General features: G+C 46.6%; 1 protein-coding gene across 2 annotated transcripts in view; it reads right to left on the bottom strand.

The window, feature by feature from the left end:
* Positions 1–21,364, bottom strand: part of APPBP2 (amyloid beta precursor protein binding protein 2) — a 337,597-nt gene that overhangs the window by 127,478 nt on the left and 188,755 nt on the right. For both annotated transcript variants that reach the window (XM_069226533.1, XM_069226534.1), the window contains one exon: positions 18,820–18,909. In XM_069226533.1, the coding sequence (XP_069082634.1) occupies positions 18,820–18,909 (90 nt within the window). The remainder of the gene's footprint in view (positions 1–18,819; positions 18,910–21,364) is intronic.

Below are 21,364 nucleotides of genomic sequence, written 5' to 3'. Positions count from 1 at the left end.
AACGTTCCATGTGAGAAATTGAATATTACATGAATGCATGGGCTCGAATGGTGGTCCTATTAATCTTGTGAGTAAAATATTAAGATTCCTACCAGGAACTGGTAGGGTTCTTGGTGGAATAATAGGCTTAAGTCTTTCCCTAAAGGCTTTTATGACAGGGACTCTGAAGAGAGAAGTACGTTGTATGGTTTGCAAGTACGCTGATATAGCAGTGAGATGAATTTTAATAGAGGAAAAAGCTAAATTTGCTTTTTGTAAATGAAGCAGGTAACATACAATATCTTGTATTGATGCTTTAAGTGGATCTATATTTTTGGGTTGACAGTAGTAAACTGTTTCCACTTGTTAGCCTAGCATTGTCTAGTTGTTGGTTTGTCTGCTTGTTTTAGAACTTCCATACATTCTAATGGAAAGTGTAAATATCCAAACTCTCTAACATCAGGAGCCAAATCGCTAAGTTGAGTACACTGGAATTGGGATGCCTGATTTGACTCTTGTTCTGTGTTAACAGATCTGGTCTGTTTGGAAGTTTGAGATGGGGTACTACTGACAGATCCACAAGTGTTGTATACCAGTGTTGTCATGCCCACGTGGGAGCTATAATTATCATGGTGAGAGAGGTGTGACGCAGTTTGTTGACCAGAAATGGAATTAATGGGAGGGGGGGACAACATAAGCAAATATCCCTGACCAGTTGATCCATACGGCATTGCCTTTAGACAGAGGGTGTGGGTGTCTGGATGTGAAGTTTTGGCATTTCGCGTTTTCGCTTGTTGCAAAAAGGTATATGTCTGGTGTTCCCCACAGTATTTGAAAGTACTGTTAAAGTACCTGTGAGTGAATTTCCCATTTGTGTATATTTGTTGCTGTATCCTGCTAAGTAGGTCTGCTAGCTGATTTCGTATCTCTGGGATGTATTCCGCTAGCAAGTAAATCTGATTGTGAATTACCCATTTCCATATTGTTTGAGCTACAAGGGACTATTGGGATGAATGTGCTCCCCCCTGTTTCTTTAGATAATACATTGTTGTCATATTGTCTGTTTTTATTAAGACTGTTTTATGCCTGATCTGTGGTTCAAAAGCTTTTAGGGCCAGAAACACAGCTAACAATTCTAAATGGTTTATGTAATAAGTTAATTGCGTTGAGTTCCATTCCCCTTATATGGCTAGGTTGTTGAGATGAGCTCCCCAAACTGTCATTGACACATCTGTTATTATGGTCTGAGGTACAGGGTCCTGAAATGACAGCCTTTTTATTAAGTTGTTGTAATTCTACCATTGCACAGAGTTGTAAGTTTGACGGTCTAACAACACTAGATCCTGTAATTGACCCTGAGCTTGAGACCACTGTTGTGAGACCATGTTGCAGTGGTTTCACATTTAGTCTTGCATGCAGTACTATTGCTAGGCATGATGCCATCATTCCCAATAGTTTCATGATAATCTTACTGTGTAATTTTGATTTGGGTGTATCTGTGATATGAGGTTTTGAAAAGCCTGTATCCTTTGTGGATTTGGGTAAGCTAATGCTTTTTGAGTATTGAGAATCGCAGCTAGGTAAGTGTAGGAAGCTGGCTCTGTATGTACTATTTCAAAGTAAGAAATAGCATGCACAGAGTCCAAGGGTTCCCCTTAGAGGTAACATAGTGGCAAAAAGAGATAATTCTAATACTCTATTTTGTGGTAGTGTGGTCGAGCAGTAGGCTTATCAGAGGGTAGTGTTAAGCATTTGTTGTACACACACAGGCAATAAATGAGGAACACACACTCAAAGACAATTCCAGGCCAATAGGTTTTTATATAGAAAAATATATTTTCTTAGTTTATTTTAAGAACCACAGGCTCAAGATTTACAAACAATACTTTAAATGAAAGGTATTTCACTCAGGTATCTTAGGAACTTTGAATCACCACAATAGCATGTACAGTTTTGGCAAAAATGGCAATAAGCTATTTTAAAATTGGACACTGTGCAAAAATCGACAGTTCCTGGGGGAGGTAAGTATTTGTTAGGTTCACAGGTAAGTAAAGCACTTACAAGGTTCAAAGTTGGGTCCAAGGTCGCCCACTGTTGGGGGGTTCAAGGAAACCCCAAAGTTACCACACCAGCAGCTCAGTGCCGGTCAGGTGCAGAGGTCAAAGTGGTGCCCAAAACGCATAGGCTTCAATGGAAATAGGGGTGCCCCGGTTCCAGGCTGCCAGCAGGTAAGTACCCGTGACTTTGGAGGGCAGACCAGGGGGGTTTTGTGGGGCACTGGGGGGGGGGGGGGGGGGGGGACACAAGAAGGCACAGAAAGTACACCCTCAGCGGCACAGGGGTGGCCGGGTGCAGAGTGCAAACAGGCATCAGGTTTGCAATAGGATTCAATGGGATACCCAGGGGTCTCTTCAGCGATGCAGGCAGGCAAAGGGGGGGCCCCTCGGAGTAGCCACCACCTGGACTAGGAAGAGGGCCACCTGGGGGTCGCTCCTGCACTGGAGTTCGGCTCCTTCAGGTCCTGGGGGCTGGGGGTGCAGTGTCTTTACCAGGCATTGGGTTCCTTGAAGCAGGCAGTCGCGGTCAGGGGGAACCTCTGGATTCCCTCTGCAGGCGTCGCTATGAGAGTTCAGGGGGGTCAACTCTGGCTACTCAGGGGCTCGCAGTCGCCGGGGAGTCCTCCCTGTAGAGTTGTTTTTCCGCAGGCCGAGCCGGGGGCGTCGGGTGCAGAGTGGAAGGTCTCACGCTTCCGGCGGGAAGCATGTGGTCTTTAAAAGTTGCTTCTTTGTTGCAAAGTTGCAGTCTTTGTGGAACAGGGCCACTGTCCTCGGGAGCTTCTTGGTCCTTTTAGATGCAGGGTAGTCCTCTGAGGCTTCAGAGGTCGCTGGACCCTGGGGGACGCATTTCTGTTGCAGTTTTTCTTGAAGTGGGGAGACAGGCCGGTAGGGCTGGGGCCAAAGCAGTTGGTGTCTCAGTCTTCTCTGCAGGGCTTCAGGTCAGCAGTCCTTCTTCATCTTCAGGTTGCAGGAATCTATCTTCCTAGGTTCTGGGGGCCCCTAAATACTCAATTTAGGGGTGTGTTTAGGTCTGGGAGGATAGTAGCCAATGGCTACTAGCCCTGAGGGTTGCTACACCCTCTTTGTGCCTCCTCCCTGTGGGGAGGGGGACACATCCCTAATCCTATTGGGGGAATCCTCCATCTGCAAGATGGAGGATTTCTAAAAGTCAGAGTCACCTCAGCTCAGGATACCTTAGGCGTTGTCCTGACTGGCCAGTGACGACTCCTTGTTTTTCTCATTATCTCCTCCAGCCTTGCTGCCAAAAGTGGGGGCAGTGGCCGGAGGGGCGGGCATCTCCACTAGCTGGGATTCCCTGTGGCGCTGTAACAAAGGGGGTGAGCCTTTGAGGCTCACCACCGGGTGTTACCGTTCCTGCAGGGGGAGGTGAGAAGCACCTCCACCCAGTACAGGCTTTGTTCCTGGCCACAGAGTGACAAAGGCACTCTCCCCATGTGGCCAGCAACATGTCTGGTGTGTGGCAGGCTGGCAAAAACTAGTCAGCCCACACTGGAAGTCGGGTATGTTTTCAGGGGGCATCTCTAAGATGCTCTCTGGGTGTATTTTACAATAAAGTGCACACTGGCATCAGTGTGCATTTATTGTGCTGAGAAGTTTGATACCAAACTTCACAGTTTTCAGTGTAGACCTTATGGTGCTGTGGAGTTCGTGTTTGACAGACTCCCAGACCATATACTCTTATGGCTACCCTGCACTTACAATGTCTAAGGTTTTGCTTAGACACTGTAGGGGCATAGTACTCATGCACCAATGCCCTCACCTGTGTTATAGTGCACCCTGCCTTAGGGCTGTAAGGCCTGCTAGAGGGGTGACTTACCTATGCCATAGGCAGTGTGAGGTTGGCATGGCATCCTGGGGGGAGTGCCATGTCGACTTAGTCATTTTCTCCCCACCAGCACACACAAGCTGGCAAGCAGTGTGTCTGTGCTGAGTGAGGGGTCCCTATGGTGGCATAAGACATGCTGCAGCCCTTAGAGACCTTCCCTGGCATCAGGGCCCTTGGTACCAGGGGTACCAGTTACAAGGGACTTACCTGAATGCCAGGGTGTGCCAATTGTGGAGACAAAGGTACAGTTTTAGGGAAAGAACACTGGTGCTGGGGCCTGGTTAGCAGGCCTCAGCACACTTTCAAATCATAACTTGGCATCAGCAAAAGCAAAACGTCAGGGGGTAACCATGCCAAGGAGGCATTTCCTTACAGTAAGGTTGAACCTGTGCTGGTTGAAGATGAGATTTTTGATAACTGATTGTGAAACCTAATGTGTGTAGGGTATCTATTGTGCATTGAGTGTGTTGTTGGCACTGTATAATATTGCTTGATTTTATTAGCCAATCATCTAGATAAGGAAAGACATGTATGTGTTGTCTTCTGAGGTGAGCTGTTACTACAGCTAGACATTTTGTGAAAACCCTTGGAGATGGTATGCTGAAAGGAAGTACCTTGAATTGGTAGTCTTTGCCCGCTATTACAAATCTTAGGTGTTTGCGATAAGCTTGAAGTATGGGAATATGGAAGTAAGCATCTTTGAGATCTAAGGCAGACATGTAATCTTGTTTTTGTAGGAAGGGAATTACGTCCTGTAGAGTGACCATGTGAAAATGTGTTGGGGTAGTAGGTGGTGGAGAGAAAGAAAGCTGGGGCGAATGAGGTGGGGAGAGCTGTAAAGGTGATGGCTTCTCTTTTTTTAAAATATTTTTGCTGGTGGTTGAGCAGTGTCAAGAGTCTCTTGAAACGCCAGCTTCCTTATGGTCTGTGGAGGAGGTGAAGCAATAATTTTCCCCATCTCCTTTTGGATATGTATCTTCCTTTGTCTACTGTCCATAACCTCCAAAATAGGATGGATATCAGAGTCCTCAGAATGATATTCAGATGTTTTATGCTTTTAGAGGATTGTTCAGTAGTTGTCTTTGACATGTGCTTTGGACGGCTGGAAAGTCCTGTCTCTTCTGTGTAGAAGGATTTTTTCGGCTCCGAAATGGTAGCTAATTTTTCCGGTCCCGAAGATGGTATATCTGAGATTACGGCTCTGAAGCCAGACGTTGAATTTTCAACTCTGAAGAGTGTGGACGTCGGCTCGGAGGTGGAGCTGTTAATGTGTTTGCTCGATTCCGGCACCGAAACAGGTGTGGCCTGTTGATGGGGTGACTTGGCACCGAACCCGAGGGTGTATCGCCGACAAATTTCTTTCGGGTGGAACCATGGCTTTCTGGCAGTGGTGCACCCAAGGCCTTAGTAGGTTTCTTGGTAGTGGGCATAGGGGCAGTTGTACTCACATGCTGAGCCGCAGTGATCGGTTGGCTGTCTTCATCTAAATCGGCTTCAGAGTCGGTGTCCAGAATCGAAAAAAGCCGTCTGTGCCTGCTCTTCCTCTAAGCTGCTGGTGGACTCTGTATACTTCGATGCCATTTCGAGTCTTCTTGCTCTCCAGTCACTCAGTGTCTTTTTTCGACCAAAACTACCAAAAGGCTTCACAATCTTCCTCTTAATGTTCTGGAGAAAGGCAAAGATTACATACCACGTGCTGATCAGTTTAAGGGAATTTCGTGTGGCATCGAGGACAGAATCGGAATGGAGTCCGATCAATCAGGCTATGGTGTGGTAGGCCTGAACAGGCTCAAGTAGGGCGCAAGTGCCCGAAAGGGCATTTTCTTGTTCCCGACGGTACTATTGGATCGATTGCAGATAGAAATGCGCTCAAAACAATACAGACGATAGAATAAAGTTAATATAAAGTTTCTGAATCGAAAGTCTTGGAGCGAGAGGAAACACATGTGAACCAGACTCTATAAAAGACCTCTTAGAAGAAAAACAACTTGTAACACTCTGAGCCCAACACTAGATGTCGGACAACTATGCACAGCATGTGTATCTGCAGCTACACATGCCATCGAACATATACATACATACATATATATATATATATATATACACATATACACACACACACATATATAAATATATATGTATATAGATAAATAAAACTATCTAATATTTTGAATGCTTCAAGCTTATATTTTGAGCATGGAATGTATGTGCGTCTGAAGGAGGGCACTGATCACCACCTATGGCATTAATGAAGTGGTGTGTAGGCCAATATGAGGTGCTATGCAAGACCTGTGATTAGCCAACTTATCCATATGGCAGAAGGTCTGGCGGACCGCAATATAATTATTAAACTATGTGCCCCCATTGAAAGTGCCTGAAAGCCATATAACTGCAACTGATTGCTCACACAGTCAGTGATGCAAGGGCAAAAGTGACAATAAGCAAGGAACACTTAGCTTTGAAATGTGAAGCATTATGCATAAAAGTGATTAGCAGAAGAGGTCTACATTCCATACATTGGAAAACAGCCACAGCTAGACCTCATCAAGGAAAGGATGGACAAACAGGCCTATGAGGCAAAATGTGTCTGCGATGTTAAGTGTAGGCACTGAAGAAGGTGGCACCAATTCCATAGAAAATATTCACCTGGAAAAAGGTCTTGAAGTGATATGCAGCACATGTTCTTGCCAAACAGAATCTGTACAGGATTGGTCTGGATGAATCTACTGTACTGGGTAACTCAGAGGTATTTGGGGAGGCCCTGTTTACAGAATATGGAGCGCACACATTCCCAGTGATGCTGGCAATTGACAGTGCACTGGTCATTGACTGCAAGACTGTCCTCATAGTGCCCTCCCCACAATGTTCTGTTCAAAGGCCCAAAACTGCACTTTTTCCTTTACCAGAATCCTATGGATGGCCAGGGTGAAAGGTAAAATACAATACTAAGGGTTGAGAAGGAAATGTTACTTACCTGTAATCCTAGTTCCCTTCCAGGGGAAATCCTCATTAAAGTCATAAGCAATGATAAGTCATAAGCAATAAACTGTTCCACACACACACTTATCCCAGAGTACTTCACAAAACATGTATATAAAAATGTAAATATATACATATACAAAAAGCTTTTCAGCAGAAATGAGCACATAAATAGAGAATAAAATCTATTTTTCAACGTATTAGAAGGCTAAAAATGGCCGAATTTCTTTCATTTTTACAGCCTAAATACTGGAATAACCTCTTGAGGGAGAGAAGGTTAGTGGATACTCCAGTCAGAGCAATGAAGCACCCTCTTTTTCTTCACATGAAGGAGATATTCTGATGAAAGTTGTAGCCTTAACAGTGACGGGATAGAACATGATGCAGGAGGCAGCTTTCATCACTCAAGTTACACCTCACAGAGTTCTCCATCATAAACCTCTTATTTTAGAGTACTTGTGATAAACGACTTCTTAGATGGTATTAGAAAACTGTTTCCCCCATTAGCACACTGTTCTCCACCACTGGAATGAAATGTTGTCCTTTCCAAGTTAATAGGTCCACCATTGGAGCTAATGCACACACCCTCATTACAGCATTTAACTTACCCACGGCCCAAGCTCTCTTCCAGGCGATTGCTCAAAGACATAAGCAACCTTCCTACATCCCCAGAGAAGGAAGCCGGCAACCTTTTTCCTCTCACAACCAGGATTAGGCCAGTTCTGTAAAAATGAACTGACCTAAATGACACCTATGACCATAATGGGGAATTGGAGGACACACAATCTGCTTAGAGGCTGTTATGTGACACATTCACAAGCTAACAGAGCACCTCAAAAGAGGGAATGATGTGGGCACTATCCAGGGAAGGCAGGAAATACACAACTAATGGCAACACACATTGTAATAATCAAGACAGTCATGTTGCTATACTGGAATGTACAGTGGTTAATCAATCAATCAATCAATCAATCAATCAATCAGGAATTTGTAAAGCGCACTACTCACCCATGAGGGTCTCGAGGCTCTGAGGAGGGAAGGGGGAGAAGACTTGGGGGGCGGGAGTGCTGCTACTGCTCGAACAGCCAGGTCTTGAGAAGTTTCCTGAAGGTAAGGAGGTCATTGGTCAGGGAACGGTGGGTGGGAAGAGTGTTCGACATTTTGGTGGCAAGGTGCAAGAATGATCTACCGTTGGTTGTGGTTCAACGGATGCATGGGAGGGTTGCGAGGTCGGCGGAGCGGAGATGCCGGGACGGGGTGTAGAAGGAGAATTGTCTGTTGAGGTATTCCAGTCTGGTGCTGTGCATGGCTTTGTGAGCGTGGGTGAGGAGTTTAAAGGTGATTCTCTTGTTGGCTAGGAGCCAGTACAAGTTTTTCAGGTGGTCTGTGATGTGGCAGTGGTGGGGGATATCCAGGATGAGGCGTGCGGAGGCGTTCTGGATGCGTCGCAGCCTTTTATGGAGTTTGGCTATGGTTCCTGCATAGAGGGCATTGCCGTAGTCCAGTTTGCTGCTTACGAGGGCTTGGGTGACTGTTCTTCTGGTTTCGGTGGGTATCCATTTGTAGATCTTTCGGAGCATGCGGAGGGTGTTTGAGCAGGAGGAGGCGATCGCGTTGACTTGCTGGGTCAAGGATAGTGAGTGGTCCAAGATGAATCCTAGGTTGCGTTCCTGGTTGGTGGGAGTCGGAGCGGGTGGAGCCGAAGATGAGGACTTCCGTCTTGTCGGAATTGAGTTTGAGGCAGCTGCTCTTTATCTATTCGGCGATGGCCTTCATTCCTTCATGGAGGTTGGTCTTGGCGGAGTCCTTGGTGAGGAAGAAGATCAGCTGGTTGTCATCGGCGTATGAGATTATGTTGAGGTTGTGGGATCGGGCGATGTTAGCAAGCGGGCCATGTAGATCTTGAAGAGGGTCGGGCTGAGGGACGAACCCTGGGGTACGCCGCAGATGATTTCGGTGGCCTCCGAGCAGAATGGGGGGGAAGAAGACTCTCTGGGTTCTGCCGGTGAGAAAGGAGGTGACCCAGTCGAGGCCTTTGTCACGGATTCCAGCACTGCTGAGGCGTGAGAGTAGGGTGTGGTGGCAGACAGTGTCGAACGTGGCCAAGGGGTCCAGGAGGGTGAGGGCAGTGGTTTTGCCCCTGTCCAGTATGGTTCTGATGTCGTCGGTGGTGGCGATGAGGGCGGTTTCGATGCTGTGGTTGCTGTGGAATCCGGATTGGGAAGGGTCCAGGGTCCGGTTCTCCTCAAGAAAGCAGGTTAGCTGTCGGTTGACAGCCTTCTCGATGACTTTTGCTGGGAAGTGGAGCAGAGGGAGAGGCTGGAAGTTCTTGAGGTCCTTTGGGTCCACCTTGGGTTTTTTGAGGAGGGTGTTGATCTCGGCGCGTTTCCTGCTCTCCGGGAAGGTGGCAGACTCGAAGGAGCTGTTGATGATCTTCTCTTCCGCAGTTGGGGTGCGATAACGGAGCTTGCTTTGTTGAGGATGTGGTGAGGAGAGCCATGCCGCCCTGGCCCCAGTAAAGTTGCCGTGTGCCGCGGGGAGGAAGGGGTTTTGGGGTGGTGTATGAGACACGCCGGCTGCGGCCCCCTGGGCAGAGCAGAGCAGAGAGCGAACTGCGTGGCCTTGGGAGACGAGCGGCCCGCCATGCTCTAACTGGAACGGTGCAGACGCGGCCGGGGGCTGGAGCCCCAAGAAGGTACCTGGGGCTGCCGGCATTACCGGTGGGGAGGTGGGGCCCCCCCTCCCCTAGTGTGCGTGAAACCACGGCGGGCCCCATTGGGAGAGGGGCCCGTACAGCGAAGTGGAGAAGCGGTTCACTCAGTGCTGTGGAGGCCCCGGTGAGGCAGCCCCACCTGTATTGGTGGGGGCGGCCTAGCGACGATTCGTGTCATGCGGATGGTGCCCTTGGAGGGGGTTGCCGGCCCCCGGGTGTGCTGAGAAGCTGGCGCGGGCTCCTCTGTAATACTGGGGGCCCGTGCAGTGATGTTGTGGTGGGATTGGGCCCATAGAGGCGACGCGCCTTAAGGAGACTGGTGGCCCCTGGCAGGGCAGAAGGAGAAGACGGCACTGCAAGTGGGGGGCTCCACCTCCACCTCGGCGGAGCAATGGAGACAGCAGAAGAGGGGGAGGAGGACCCCCTAGAGGTGACATTTTCCATTTGTCTGGTTTCCGCATTGTTTTTGGAGAGGTCCGGGGGGGCCTGTGGGGCGACTCAAGGTGGGGGTCTGATTTGAGGCAAGATGATGGCGTTGAGCCTTCTTCAGGATAGGAACAACTGAATTCTGTGGAGCTCGACGAGAACTTGCCTGCCAGTGGCCTATTGTGATGGGACTCCACTCTTGCCGCTTCTGGGGGATTCGGAGGTGTACCTCCACGACTGTTGATTCGGAAAGCTGAATGGTTTATGGGGGGGAGGGGATGTAACACCCCGTTCTCATAACGCCACTAGTAAGGAAGTATGCTATCCTGTGTTTTCTTGTTCGTTGGTTTGGGTTATGTATGAGTTGTTTCTTCTACTGAATCTGTGTCCATTATCCCTTTTTGTCCGGTGAGAGCCTTGTGCGGGGACTGGGAGCAGCAGAGATGTCGGGTGGGAGAGGTTGGGGGGAGAGGGGCAAGTGGCCAGAAGTACAGTAGATCGCTTCGTCCAGCACTTTTTGATTCCTGTGAGGTGATGTTGAATGAGTTATCCTGGAATGTTAAAGGATTGAACTCCCCCCAACAAGAGGTCCCAGTTGAGGACATACCTCGCCGACCGACATTACGATGTTGTCGCACTGCAGGAAACGCACTTGAAGAGGGGGGAGGGACACCGCTTGTGGCACAAACAGTTTCTCCCGATTTTTCTTGCTTCCGCACCAACGAACACTGCGGGTGGCCCTCATGTTCCATAAGGCGATTCAATTTCGGGAGACTGGATCCAAACAAGATAAGGAGGGCAGATACTTCATGATAAAAGGTAACCAGGGGGGCATGCAGTGTACAGTAGCTACTGTGTACGCCCCTAACAGTGGTCAAACCCAATTTCTTATGGAGGGATATGCAGAAGGCAAAATCATCTTGTTGGGTGATTTTAACTTGGTTTGGGATTTATCGTTGGACACGATCACAGACCGGCGCTTTTACGAGATCGGTGAAATCTGCCATACACCGCATGGGGCTCTTTGATGCCTGGCGTGCCCTCAAAAGTTTAGAGAGGGATTACACCTTACTTTCTCATTCTTAATCGATCCTATTCCCAGATAGATTATATTTTTTTGAGCAAACTGCTGAAACAGACTCTGAGATCTGTGAACATCCACCCGATTGTTATTTCGGACCACGCCCCTATGGAGATTGTTCTGGAGTAGTCTCTGTCCCAGCCCTCTGCCCAGCGCTGGTACTTTCCAAATGTTCTGATTTGAGATTCTGTGCTGCGTACTGAGCTGCGGAGGGCTATCAGGGAGTACTTCCGGCTTAATGGGGGGCACGATACCGCCCACCGCACCCACAGTTTGGGATGTTTTTAAAGCGGTCATCAGAGGCACGTGCATCTCCTTGGCATCTGTGCTCATTAGATTAAAGTCCGAGGATCAACGTCTTTTGGAAACTGAACTTCAAATAGCTGAACTGGCCCATAAGCTTTCTCCAGCCTGGCAGCCTCAGAGGATGGTGGTCGCTGTTGAGGGTAAATTACAATCTATTTATGCAAACAGGGCGGAGTTGGCATTGTTGAGGCTGCAGAAAACCCACTATGACAAGGGCAACAAGATAGGCACTACCCTGGCGAGACAACTGCGAGTTAAGTAAGCTAAGGATTATATGGTACAAAGTACTGATGAGCGCGGGGTACATTTTTCAGAGGGAGGGAAGGCAGTGGCGTTCAGAAGGTTCTACGCCCGTCTTTACCAATCCGACGGCACAGATTCCGAGAAGTTAGACGGTCCCCGGCTCCCGCAGGTCTCCAGGGACACGAATGAAATACTGGAGGCACAGTTTACAGTGGAGGTTGTACAGGAGGCTATAGACGCACTTCCCCTGCACAAGGCCCCTGGCCCTGACAGCTTTACTACTCACTTTTATAAGTCTTTTAATGCGGAGCTGGCAGGACATCTTGCGGCACTGTTTAACCATGTTGGGAGGGGGGGGGGGCGGTGTCCTCCTCCATGGGGGTGGCTCTGTTCTCACTTATTCCCAAGGTGGGAAAGGACCCCCCATTTCTGTGCCTCTTATAGGCCAATTGCCTTACTAAACCTCAATGCCAAATTATACTCTAAAATTCTGTTGAGGAGATTTGAGGATGTCATGCCAGTGCTGATCCACCCAGATCAGTCGGGCTTCATCAAAGGCAGCCAAACGCATGACAATCTGCGTCGGGTCATTCATTTGATGGAAAAGGTGGCTAAGAAACAGGTCCCGGCGCTTCTGTCGGCACTAGACGCTGAAAGAGCATTCAATATAGTGGAGTGGTCATTTCTGGTGGCCGCCATGCAGCGATTTGGCTTCGGGGAACAATTTGTTACAATGGTAATGAGCAACTATTCATGTCACAGATCCCGTATCTTGGTGAATGGAGTGTTCTCCGATTTTTTCCATCTGTCGCAGGGTACGAGGCAGGGATGCTCTCTATCCCCGCTGCTTTTTGCGCTCTGTTTGGAGCCTCCTGCAACGCGGATCCGAGCGTGCCCCGCCTTTCCGGACATTAAATTTGGTGCAGACTATCATAAAATCTCACTGTTTGCGGACAACATTTTGCTGTTTGCCACTGATTCCAGCCAGTCACTTCTGGCAATTCGAGAAGAACTGACGTCCGAACAGGAGGCAGGCTTTAGAGTAAATATGGGGAAATCCTATCTCCTTAATCTGACACTGCCTGTTCCGGCAATGGCTCCGATAGCCTCCAAGTTTCAGTTAACTTGGGCTAAAAAAAGAGGTTACTTATCTGGGCGTTAAGTTGGTTCGGAAAGTGTCGGATTTGTTCCGAGCCAACTACCCTCCCTTGCTTAAGTCAGTGCGTGGCGACTTTAAGAGATGGTCATCCTTTTGGCTTTCCTGGTTGGGGCGTATTAATAGAATCAAGATGACGGTGCTTCCTCGCTTTCTTTATCTCTTTCAGAGCCTACCCATTGATATCCCATCTTCTTCTCGGTGGCCCGGGCGTTGTTCACAAGGTTTATTTGGCAGGGGTTGAGAGACAGATTATCTTACAAAGTGCTTATATCTCCCCGGGAGGAGGGTGGTTTGGCACGCCCTGATCTCCTCCGGTGTTATCCTGCGGCTCAGCTGCGTTTTTGGGCTGAGTGTTCCCTCAGAGAGTCTGATAGGTTGTGGCTGCATATGGCTAGGGCGGTGACGGGAAGGACTCTGTGGGATAGCCCGTGGTGGCCCAAAGAAACACACCCACAGAATGTTTACCTTAGTACCCCACTGCCACCACCCTCAAGGTCCCATCAGTATGCAGATGAATGTAGATACAGTTAAGTGTCCTGTGTTGTGGGTTTCTGAAAGGAATGTAGCTGTCGCCCCGACCAGACATATATTGGCGAAACCCTCAAGGTGTGGGATAAGGTGAGGAGGTTATATGCGACTGCTTTCTTTTCTTCACCACATACCCCCATTCGCCTTAACAAGGCTTTCCCCCCAGGGAATCTGTGGGGCCCTTCGATCAATGGAGGGAGGGTGGGTGGGTGCTTGAGGATTGCAGCCTTAGTCCATGGTGATCAGATTTGTTCGTTTGCTAACTGCTGCAGAGATTTTCATCTTCCACCGTCCGAACACTTTCATTATACGCAACTGGTGCACTGGGTCTCTCAGCCACCCATGAGGCAGGCGGCCACCAGGGAGCTTCTCCCGATAGAGCGTTTTGTGCAGCGGGGAGGGGTGGAGAGGGGCAGTATTTCTCAACTGTATCGCATATTGACATCAGTGCATAGGGTGCCGATCCCTAGGCACATCCCCTTTTGGGAGCAGGTTTTGGGCGCTTTGGTGAGTGAGGTGCGTTGGCAACGCCTGTTCCATGATATAATCAAACACAATTGTACAATGAGCGCTTGGGAAGCACACTATAAATTGCTCTACAACTGGTACCTCTGTCCGGAGAAACTTAAGAAAATATACCCCCGGGCGTCTGACAGGTGTTGGCGGGGATGTGGCACGTTGGGAGATTTCAAACACATCTGGTAGGACTGCCCAACTATATGCCCTTTGTGGACTGAAATTCTTTCTCACATGAAAGAGATATTGGGATATCCTTTGCCAACAACACCCGAGCACGACCTGTTGGGCCTCCGAGCCCCAGAGCTGGAGCATCAATCACAGGGTGACCAAGCCATTATGTGCCTGGTGCTGGGAGCGGCAAAGATCACATTAATGTCCTTCTAGAGGAAGGTAGACCCACCCCAGTGAACCTGTGGTTTTCGAGAATACGGCGGGGCCTTGCCATGGAGCGTCTAGCGGATAAAATGGATGGCTCGCGCAGTGGATTTGACTTTATTTGGGACCCTCTGGTCAGGTTTCGCTCACAACTTGTAGCCCCCGCCTTCAAGTGCTGCATCTCTTTTATATATAGGAGCTATGGGCAGAGGGTGGATATGCGGATTTAGGGCTGTGCCTTCGGGTTCAGGGAGGGGGGCTCTCTGTTCCTTGGCTTTAAGCTTCGACTTGACAATTGTAGGGATTGGACACTTGGTTTTGTTGTAAGGTTGTTTTATTTTGTCCATGCAGATATTGTGGGACAGGGATTGGCCCACCAGGGGAGGGTGAATGGGCTGGTCGCTGGTAGGTGTTCCTCTATGATGTTTATTACTCTTGCTTTGAAAGGGGGGGGCAGCGGAGTGAGCACACAGTATGGTGGGACGCCTGAATTCTCATGTACATGTTTATTTTCTTGTGCTGAAATATTAATAAAAACAATTAAAAAAAAAAAAATATGCTGATGATATCTTAGGGTTTATTAAGCGCTTGGAGGTCTATCAAATGGCGGTAATTAGAGAAGTTATAGGCTATGGGCTAGACTCTGTTATAAACAAACTGGAATAAATGTGAGAAATTAGTTTTAATGTCCTGTACAATGCCAGTGGACATGCAATACACACTTCAGCATAGTATGGATTCAATCTGCTACATTTATATCACGACTGATCTCTCCGAAGGAATGTTTTTAAAAGACAATTATGGACCTGCACTTGATAAGCTCTCAACACAAGTTGATTGGTGGTAAAGCCAGTCACTACCCACAGCAGGCAGAACTCCTCTGATAAAAAGTGCAATTACTCAAATTGCCATACCTATTCAAGAAATGTATATCTATCTCACTTCCAAAGAAATTTTTTTCAAATATTCGTACGGTCTTATCCAGCCTGATACTAGCCAGTAAGCAAGTACGATGGAAATTGGTATTTTAAAATGGGATGATTCTGCCCTATGAAAAAAGTAGATTCTCAGTAAAAGATATGAAGCGACATTATCTTGCATTCCAACCTCAGTATCCAATATAATGGTACTTTCTACCACGCTGCATGTACACATCAATGCCGAAACCAATTTAATGAAAGAGTGCTTCTCATATACAGCACTGTTCAAGCATGTACCATAACCCATGGATCGAATAGGCACAGTTGTGTACACCAATGGAGCATGGTATAAACTGGATACAGACAGCTCTACTTGCCTATAACTCTAACAGATAACCCGCACTTCCCCTAACTACTGAGTACAAAGTGGTGAAGGCACTGCCTGGTTATGAAGTGGAATGAAAGGGGCATATGTATCAAGATAAGACGTTTATGACACTGGATGTATTTAATGGAAACAAAACTGCAAGCCTGCTTCATGTGTTCATATATTTGAGACTTTACCACACTGTCAAATCTTTAAACCCAAACCACTCAGCCAAGCCTCCTGGACTACAAATGCAATTCAGACAATAACATGTAGCAGATGGATTGCTGGACTATATGAACTGTGGTAAGAAATGGGGACAGAAACCACTGTACCAGGTAGGCAGCATTTGGAGTGGTATACTGGGGACCAATGATACGAAGGAAAATGGACATACTGGTGTGCCCAAATGGTCTACGAATTACTGGCACTAATTGATGAATTTTAAGTTCCTGCATAGATTGTATCAAACTTCAGCATTCCTGCATTAACTGGATGCCAGCATTGATAATAAGTCCAAGGTGTAAAGCTCCATATGCTGACTTCAGAAACTATGGGCCTGAATGAGATCCTGGTGGACGAGTTACTCCGTCACAATGGTGACGGATATCCCATTCGCCAAAATATAAATCCCATTATATCCTATGGGATTTACATTTCAGTGGACTGGATAGCGATCACCATTGTGACGGACTAAGTCATCTGCCAAGATCTCAATCAGGCCCCTAGCCTGGTAATGTCCACATGTTTGGATACTGACAATCTAGCAACAATGTCAAACATTCTGGAATATACAGTGCATGTCAGCCCACAAATGGTTCTGTAGTGATAGGTAGCATATGCTCCCAAATCAGTTAGGGGACAAGCCACCATACTGTTACTATCAGCCAATCTAACTAATGGTTCTGTAGTGAGATGTATCATATGTTACCAAATCGTTTAAGTAACCAGCCACCATACTGTTACTATCAGCCAAACAGTGGCCCAGTCCTGGCTCTAGACTATCAGTAGGGGGTAATCAGCCCTTTGTGTGGGGATAGGCACTTACCCCTTGAAGTGTAAGTGTGAGCTCCCCTCCTTGCTTCCAGCTCAGGAAGTCCCATCAGTATGCAGATGAATGTAGATACAGTTAAGTGTCCTGTGTTGTGGGCTTCTGAAAGGAATGTAGCTGTCGCCCCGACCAGACATATATTGGAGACAGGCTGTCAGACACACAGAGCAGGGAAATCCCCACTTTCAAAAAGTGGTATTCCTAAAATAGTAATAATCAATCCGAACTTGCTCGTAAAGAGGATGTATCATTAAAATTCCAGTGACATGAAACAGGAGGTAGCTACTCATTTCTGATCAGAAATTACAACTTAAAAGTATGTTAAGGACTTTCCAATGCTGGCCTATGAGAGGAGCAGATATCACAGTGATGAAAGCAACTTTAGGAGTTTTGCAATACCAGGACATGTAAAACTTAAAAGAACATGTCCTGCGTTTTACTTACACATCACCGTGCCCTATGTGCAAACTGGGGTCTACCTTAGGGGTCAAATATGTAATATAAGGGGAGTTTAGGGATTGGAAAAAGGTTTTAACCGCCAAATCAAGCTGGCAGTGAAATTGCACACAAATGCTCTGCAGTAGCAGGCCTAAGAAATGTTTACAGTCTCAAGTGGGTGGCACAATTCGTGCTGCAAGCCCAGTAGTAGCATTTAATTTACAGGCTCTGGGTATAGGGAGTTACAAGTAATTTAAATGTCTATTGTGGATACACCAATGCTACCATGCTTAGGGGAGAAGTACATGCACTTTAGCACCGTTTAGCAGTGGTAACGTGCTCAGAGTCCTGAGGCCAACAAAAAGATACAGAGAAAAACAGGTGTCATAACAACTCTCGCAAGACTGCTGGATTTGGGGCGGGAGCACCTCTGCATTGTAGGAGACTGAGTCACTCCCACACCAGTTGGCAGCTGTCGGCCCAACTCTCTCAGCTCACTAGCAGCACCTCACTAAAACCCAAAAGGTAAAGTGATTTGTGGCAGCCTTGCATGGAACTCTGAAAAACCCTCAGGATAATTGTGGTGGACACAAGTCTTAACCCTTTCTCTCCACATACAAGTCTCTTAGACTTACACACACACACACAGGCAAGAAAAGAGATGAAGGTCAGTTTTTAAAACATTTCTTGAAAAGACTGCAGCCTATGATAAAATGCATGAGCGGCAATGATTAGGATAATGAGGAATAACAATATCAGGATTGTAAAAATCAGAGATATGAATATAAACAACCTCAACATATTGTCATAAAATGAATATACAATTCGTACCTAAGAAGCCTAATCTCTAGCCCCCAAGTGAGAGCTTGGCGACATAAGCCAAATCTGTCCTTACAGTGGACATGAGAAGCATACACCACCCCCTTACCGTGGTACATGGCCAGGCCGCCAGTCTCCAGATCAGGATCCGTGGAGAGACACAGGCTGAGGTCTATCGAAAACCGGCATGCAGTATGGATGGAAATTCTGTCTGGTACCACTCTAATGACCTTTGTCCTAACAGATGTTTTTATAGGGGACATTTTTATGTTTAGGCACAGAAGCCTGAAGCGGGTATGTACCTATGCGCTGGAGTGTTTGTGCAGTCTTGGGCCCGGCAATACAAATTATTATTGCATGAGCCTTACATTCTATTCTTGTAATTGCGAGGAAGGAACATGATGCAAAATATGTCATCCATAGCACTGATAATATCTGAGAATAGCAGTTGATAATGGGGTTACAACAATGCCACTAAAGAAGCAATAATATAATGAATAAAATTGAATACAGAAATACAGAGCATGAATACTGGATAAAAGGGCACAGACCACAAGCTTAAGCTAAGCTATCACTGTGCCCAAGCGACTAACTAAAATGGACAAACACGTGGTGAAAGGCAAAACGTCTGGGAGAAGAACATCCTAGGGATGCCAGGTCTAACAGTATTAATCAGAGGTGAGAACAAAAAGCTTTTTTTATGAAATGCAGAAGGAATTTAAATGAATTACAACAATTGTGACATAATTTGAAAATTCCCCCTTGCATTATTGATTGTTGAGACAATTCTGTTGAATATATTTCTGTATGTTGTACAGAACAGGTAGTCTTTCATTACTTTTCTGCAGTATTATAGGTCTAAACTCTTCTCAGTCTGGAGAGACACCCCTCCCACCCCATTTTGAAAAGCCAATTCAAAATGCAGCATATGATCATTGTGATTCAAATGAAATGCCAATCCTTTAGTATTTGTTAAGTAACAGATGGTTTAATTAAAAATAATTTAGATTTACCTTTGAAGCTTGCCTTAAAACATCAACAACAACTTTGACAGGAAGGCTCCCTGAAATTTCCTTCATAGCTTCTATGCACCATTTGTAAGCCTGTAATAAAAAAAGAAGTCAAGACTCACAATAATTCACACGCCTTTTGGTAGTAAGGTCTTAGATGCTTCACATCTACTGCCTAAAGCAATGAGATGGGTTGACATATCATCACACAGTTCATTCTTCTTGCTATATGTGTACTGACCAACAGTGTCCCAAACAGAGCTCGGACGGGAGATGTAAATGCCCCACTACAACCAGTAGCGATAAAGCATAAACAGTGAATGTTGGTGGGGCTTGGATAAAAGACATGGAGTGGTACTTATGAGGGTTAAGTCAAGCTACATTAACCTTGTTTACGAAATGTCCACGAGGACAGTATAGACATTTCTGAAACAAAGCCTTTTCAACAACAAAAATCCCGGCTACCAAGCATTATTTCTGAACTTACTACTATAGTAAGAAGGGGGCAATAGGGAAGAATAACATTTTTCTGGGAACTGATTAATCTACACATTTTGTAACCGGGCAACTGTGCTATAGGAATAGTTTTGATCAATAGAAAGACAGTATTGAAATGTAAAAAACCTTTATTTACCTTATTACAGTAAAAGTAGCATGGTCAATAATGTGATTACGTGAGGTAAACCTCAGCTGCACTATAGACTCACACTTTGAAAGTGATGTGATGGAACAAATTATTTCACTTTTACTAAACTGACAACGCTGAAGGGGTCGGTTAAACATAGTCTATTTAGCTTAAATGTTTCTAACAGCTTTAAAATTAGGTAAAAAAGGGAGGCTTCTATTGCAACACCTGGTAAATTGTAGTGGTTCAATAAAAAAAGGAGAAAGAAACATACACCTTTCAGGGCTACATTTCTTTGACTGATCTGCTAGGCTCCCTGTGTTGCCCCTTGCTGTTTCTACAACACAGGCTTCATTTCTCTGTTGCTTGACAACCAGCTCCTGGGCAAAGTCACTTTAAATGTTGGGCAATCATATAGAGATTCTGGGTGCAGAGATACTCAATACTTGGAAGTGATTCAAAAGAACGCTTCTCTCAGGTTACGCTTTGTTTTCCATGTATTCAGCGAGTTGCCTAGCTCACATTGTTCTTTGGGGCGAGCTCAGCTCAATCCCATTTTATATGTATTTTATGTGTTTGTTTCTTATGTTTTAGCTTGATAGTTTATCTTGACATTTTATTTTCCAGTGGGTAGAGCGCCTAGAGAGCTATGTGCCAACACTGCTACTTCTACAGCACAGGCTTTGCTTCTCCACTGCCTGGACCTGCCCCCTTGCCACAACAACTTTCCATGTTTGGCACGCAGCGGACACAGAACGTAAGCCAATCTCCGCCCATAAACAATGACAGTGATGCTGTTTGGTCACTTTCAGACCATGGCCCTCGTCTCAAGACTAACTCCCAATCTGCTAGTTTATTTATGTGACGCTTTACTCTCTCTGAACAATGGTTGCCCCTTAATACCATTCCTGCTGTTTACCACTGCCGACGTTTCACCTCCCGCCAGTACTTATCAAAGATCTCTGCATTTTCCTTTCCCCTCTCCCAATTGCCATTCCAATTCATAGGTGTCGACAGGCAATCACCCCAACCACCAACAAACCTTTGTATCAATCAAAGCTCATCCTCATACAAAGCTTGCACTCAAGAATAAGCTCAAGCGTACCAAGACGTGGACCGAACCGGCAGTGGTTCTGTGGCTAGACGCGGCTACAGCCTTTGCAAAAGTTTTTTTTTTTTTTTTTTTTTTACTTATTATTGCGTGTGAACAACAGCAAATAACAATACAGCAGCGTAGTAGGCAATGTTAGGATGCAGTTAATCTGCGCTACTTCCCTTAGGGCCTCCCTGAGGTCAACTCCCTCCCAACCATCCCCAGCACAGTCAAGCCTCGCATGGAGCTACGGTTACATCTGACCGCTTCCCTCCACTCTTACAGGGCTGGGCAGAGAGCACAAATCCCCTCTGCAGGTGTTCCATTTTCCCCAGACCCCAGTCCATTTCCTTGGACATCCTCTACTCGTGTAGACCACTCTTTCCACCAACATACACCAGTCTAGGTCCTGTTTCCAGTACACTAATGTTGGTGGGTGACTCGCCTTCCAAACACGGGCTATGTTGCGTTTCACTATGATCAGTCCCAGAGTCATCCACACCCGGTCTAGACGAGTAATATCAATCTCACCCCAGATGTTCAACAAGCTGCATCTAGGGGAAAGCTCAACCCTCCCACACACAGTAGTTAGGCATACCCTCACTGCTTCCCAGTAACTTTGCATGACTGTGCAGCTTCATAACTTGGAGTAGGTCCCATCCTGGCTGCAATTTCGGGAGCAGGGGGGTGGGGGGGTTGCTACTCTTCCCATCTTCGCCAATGTCGTGCAGGCATAGTAACTACTGTGGAGGATTTTCCACTGGACTAGGCGGAATCTAGAGCGCACTGCCACCTCTCTCAGGGAGGCGAGAGCCTCCTACCACCCTCCA

The sequence above is a fragment of the Pleurodeles waltl genome, chromosome 3_2 (assembly GCF_031143425.1).
Source record: "Pleurodeles waltl isolate 20211129_DDA chromosome 3_2, aPleWal1.hap1.20221129, whole genome shotgun sequence".
Taxonomy (NCBI): domain Eukaryota; kingdom Metazoa; phylum Chordata; class Amphibia; order Caudata; family Salamandridae; genus Pleurodeles; species Pleurodeles waltl.
Note: the sequence above shows the minus strand (reverse complement) of the source record. Positions and strands in the feature narration are given on the sequence as shown.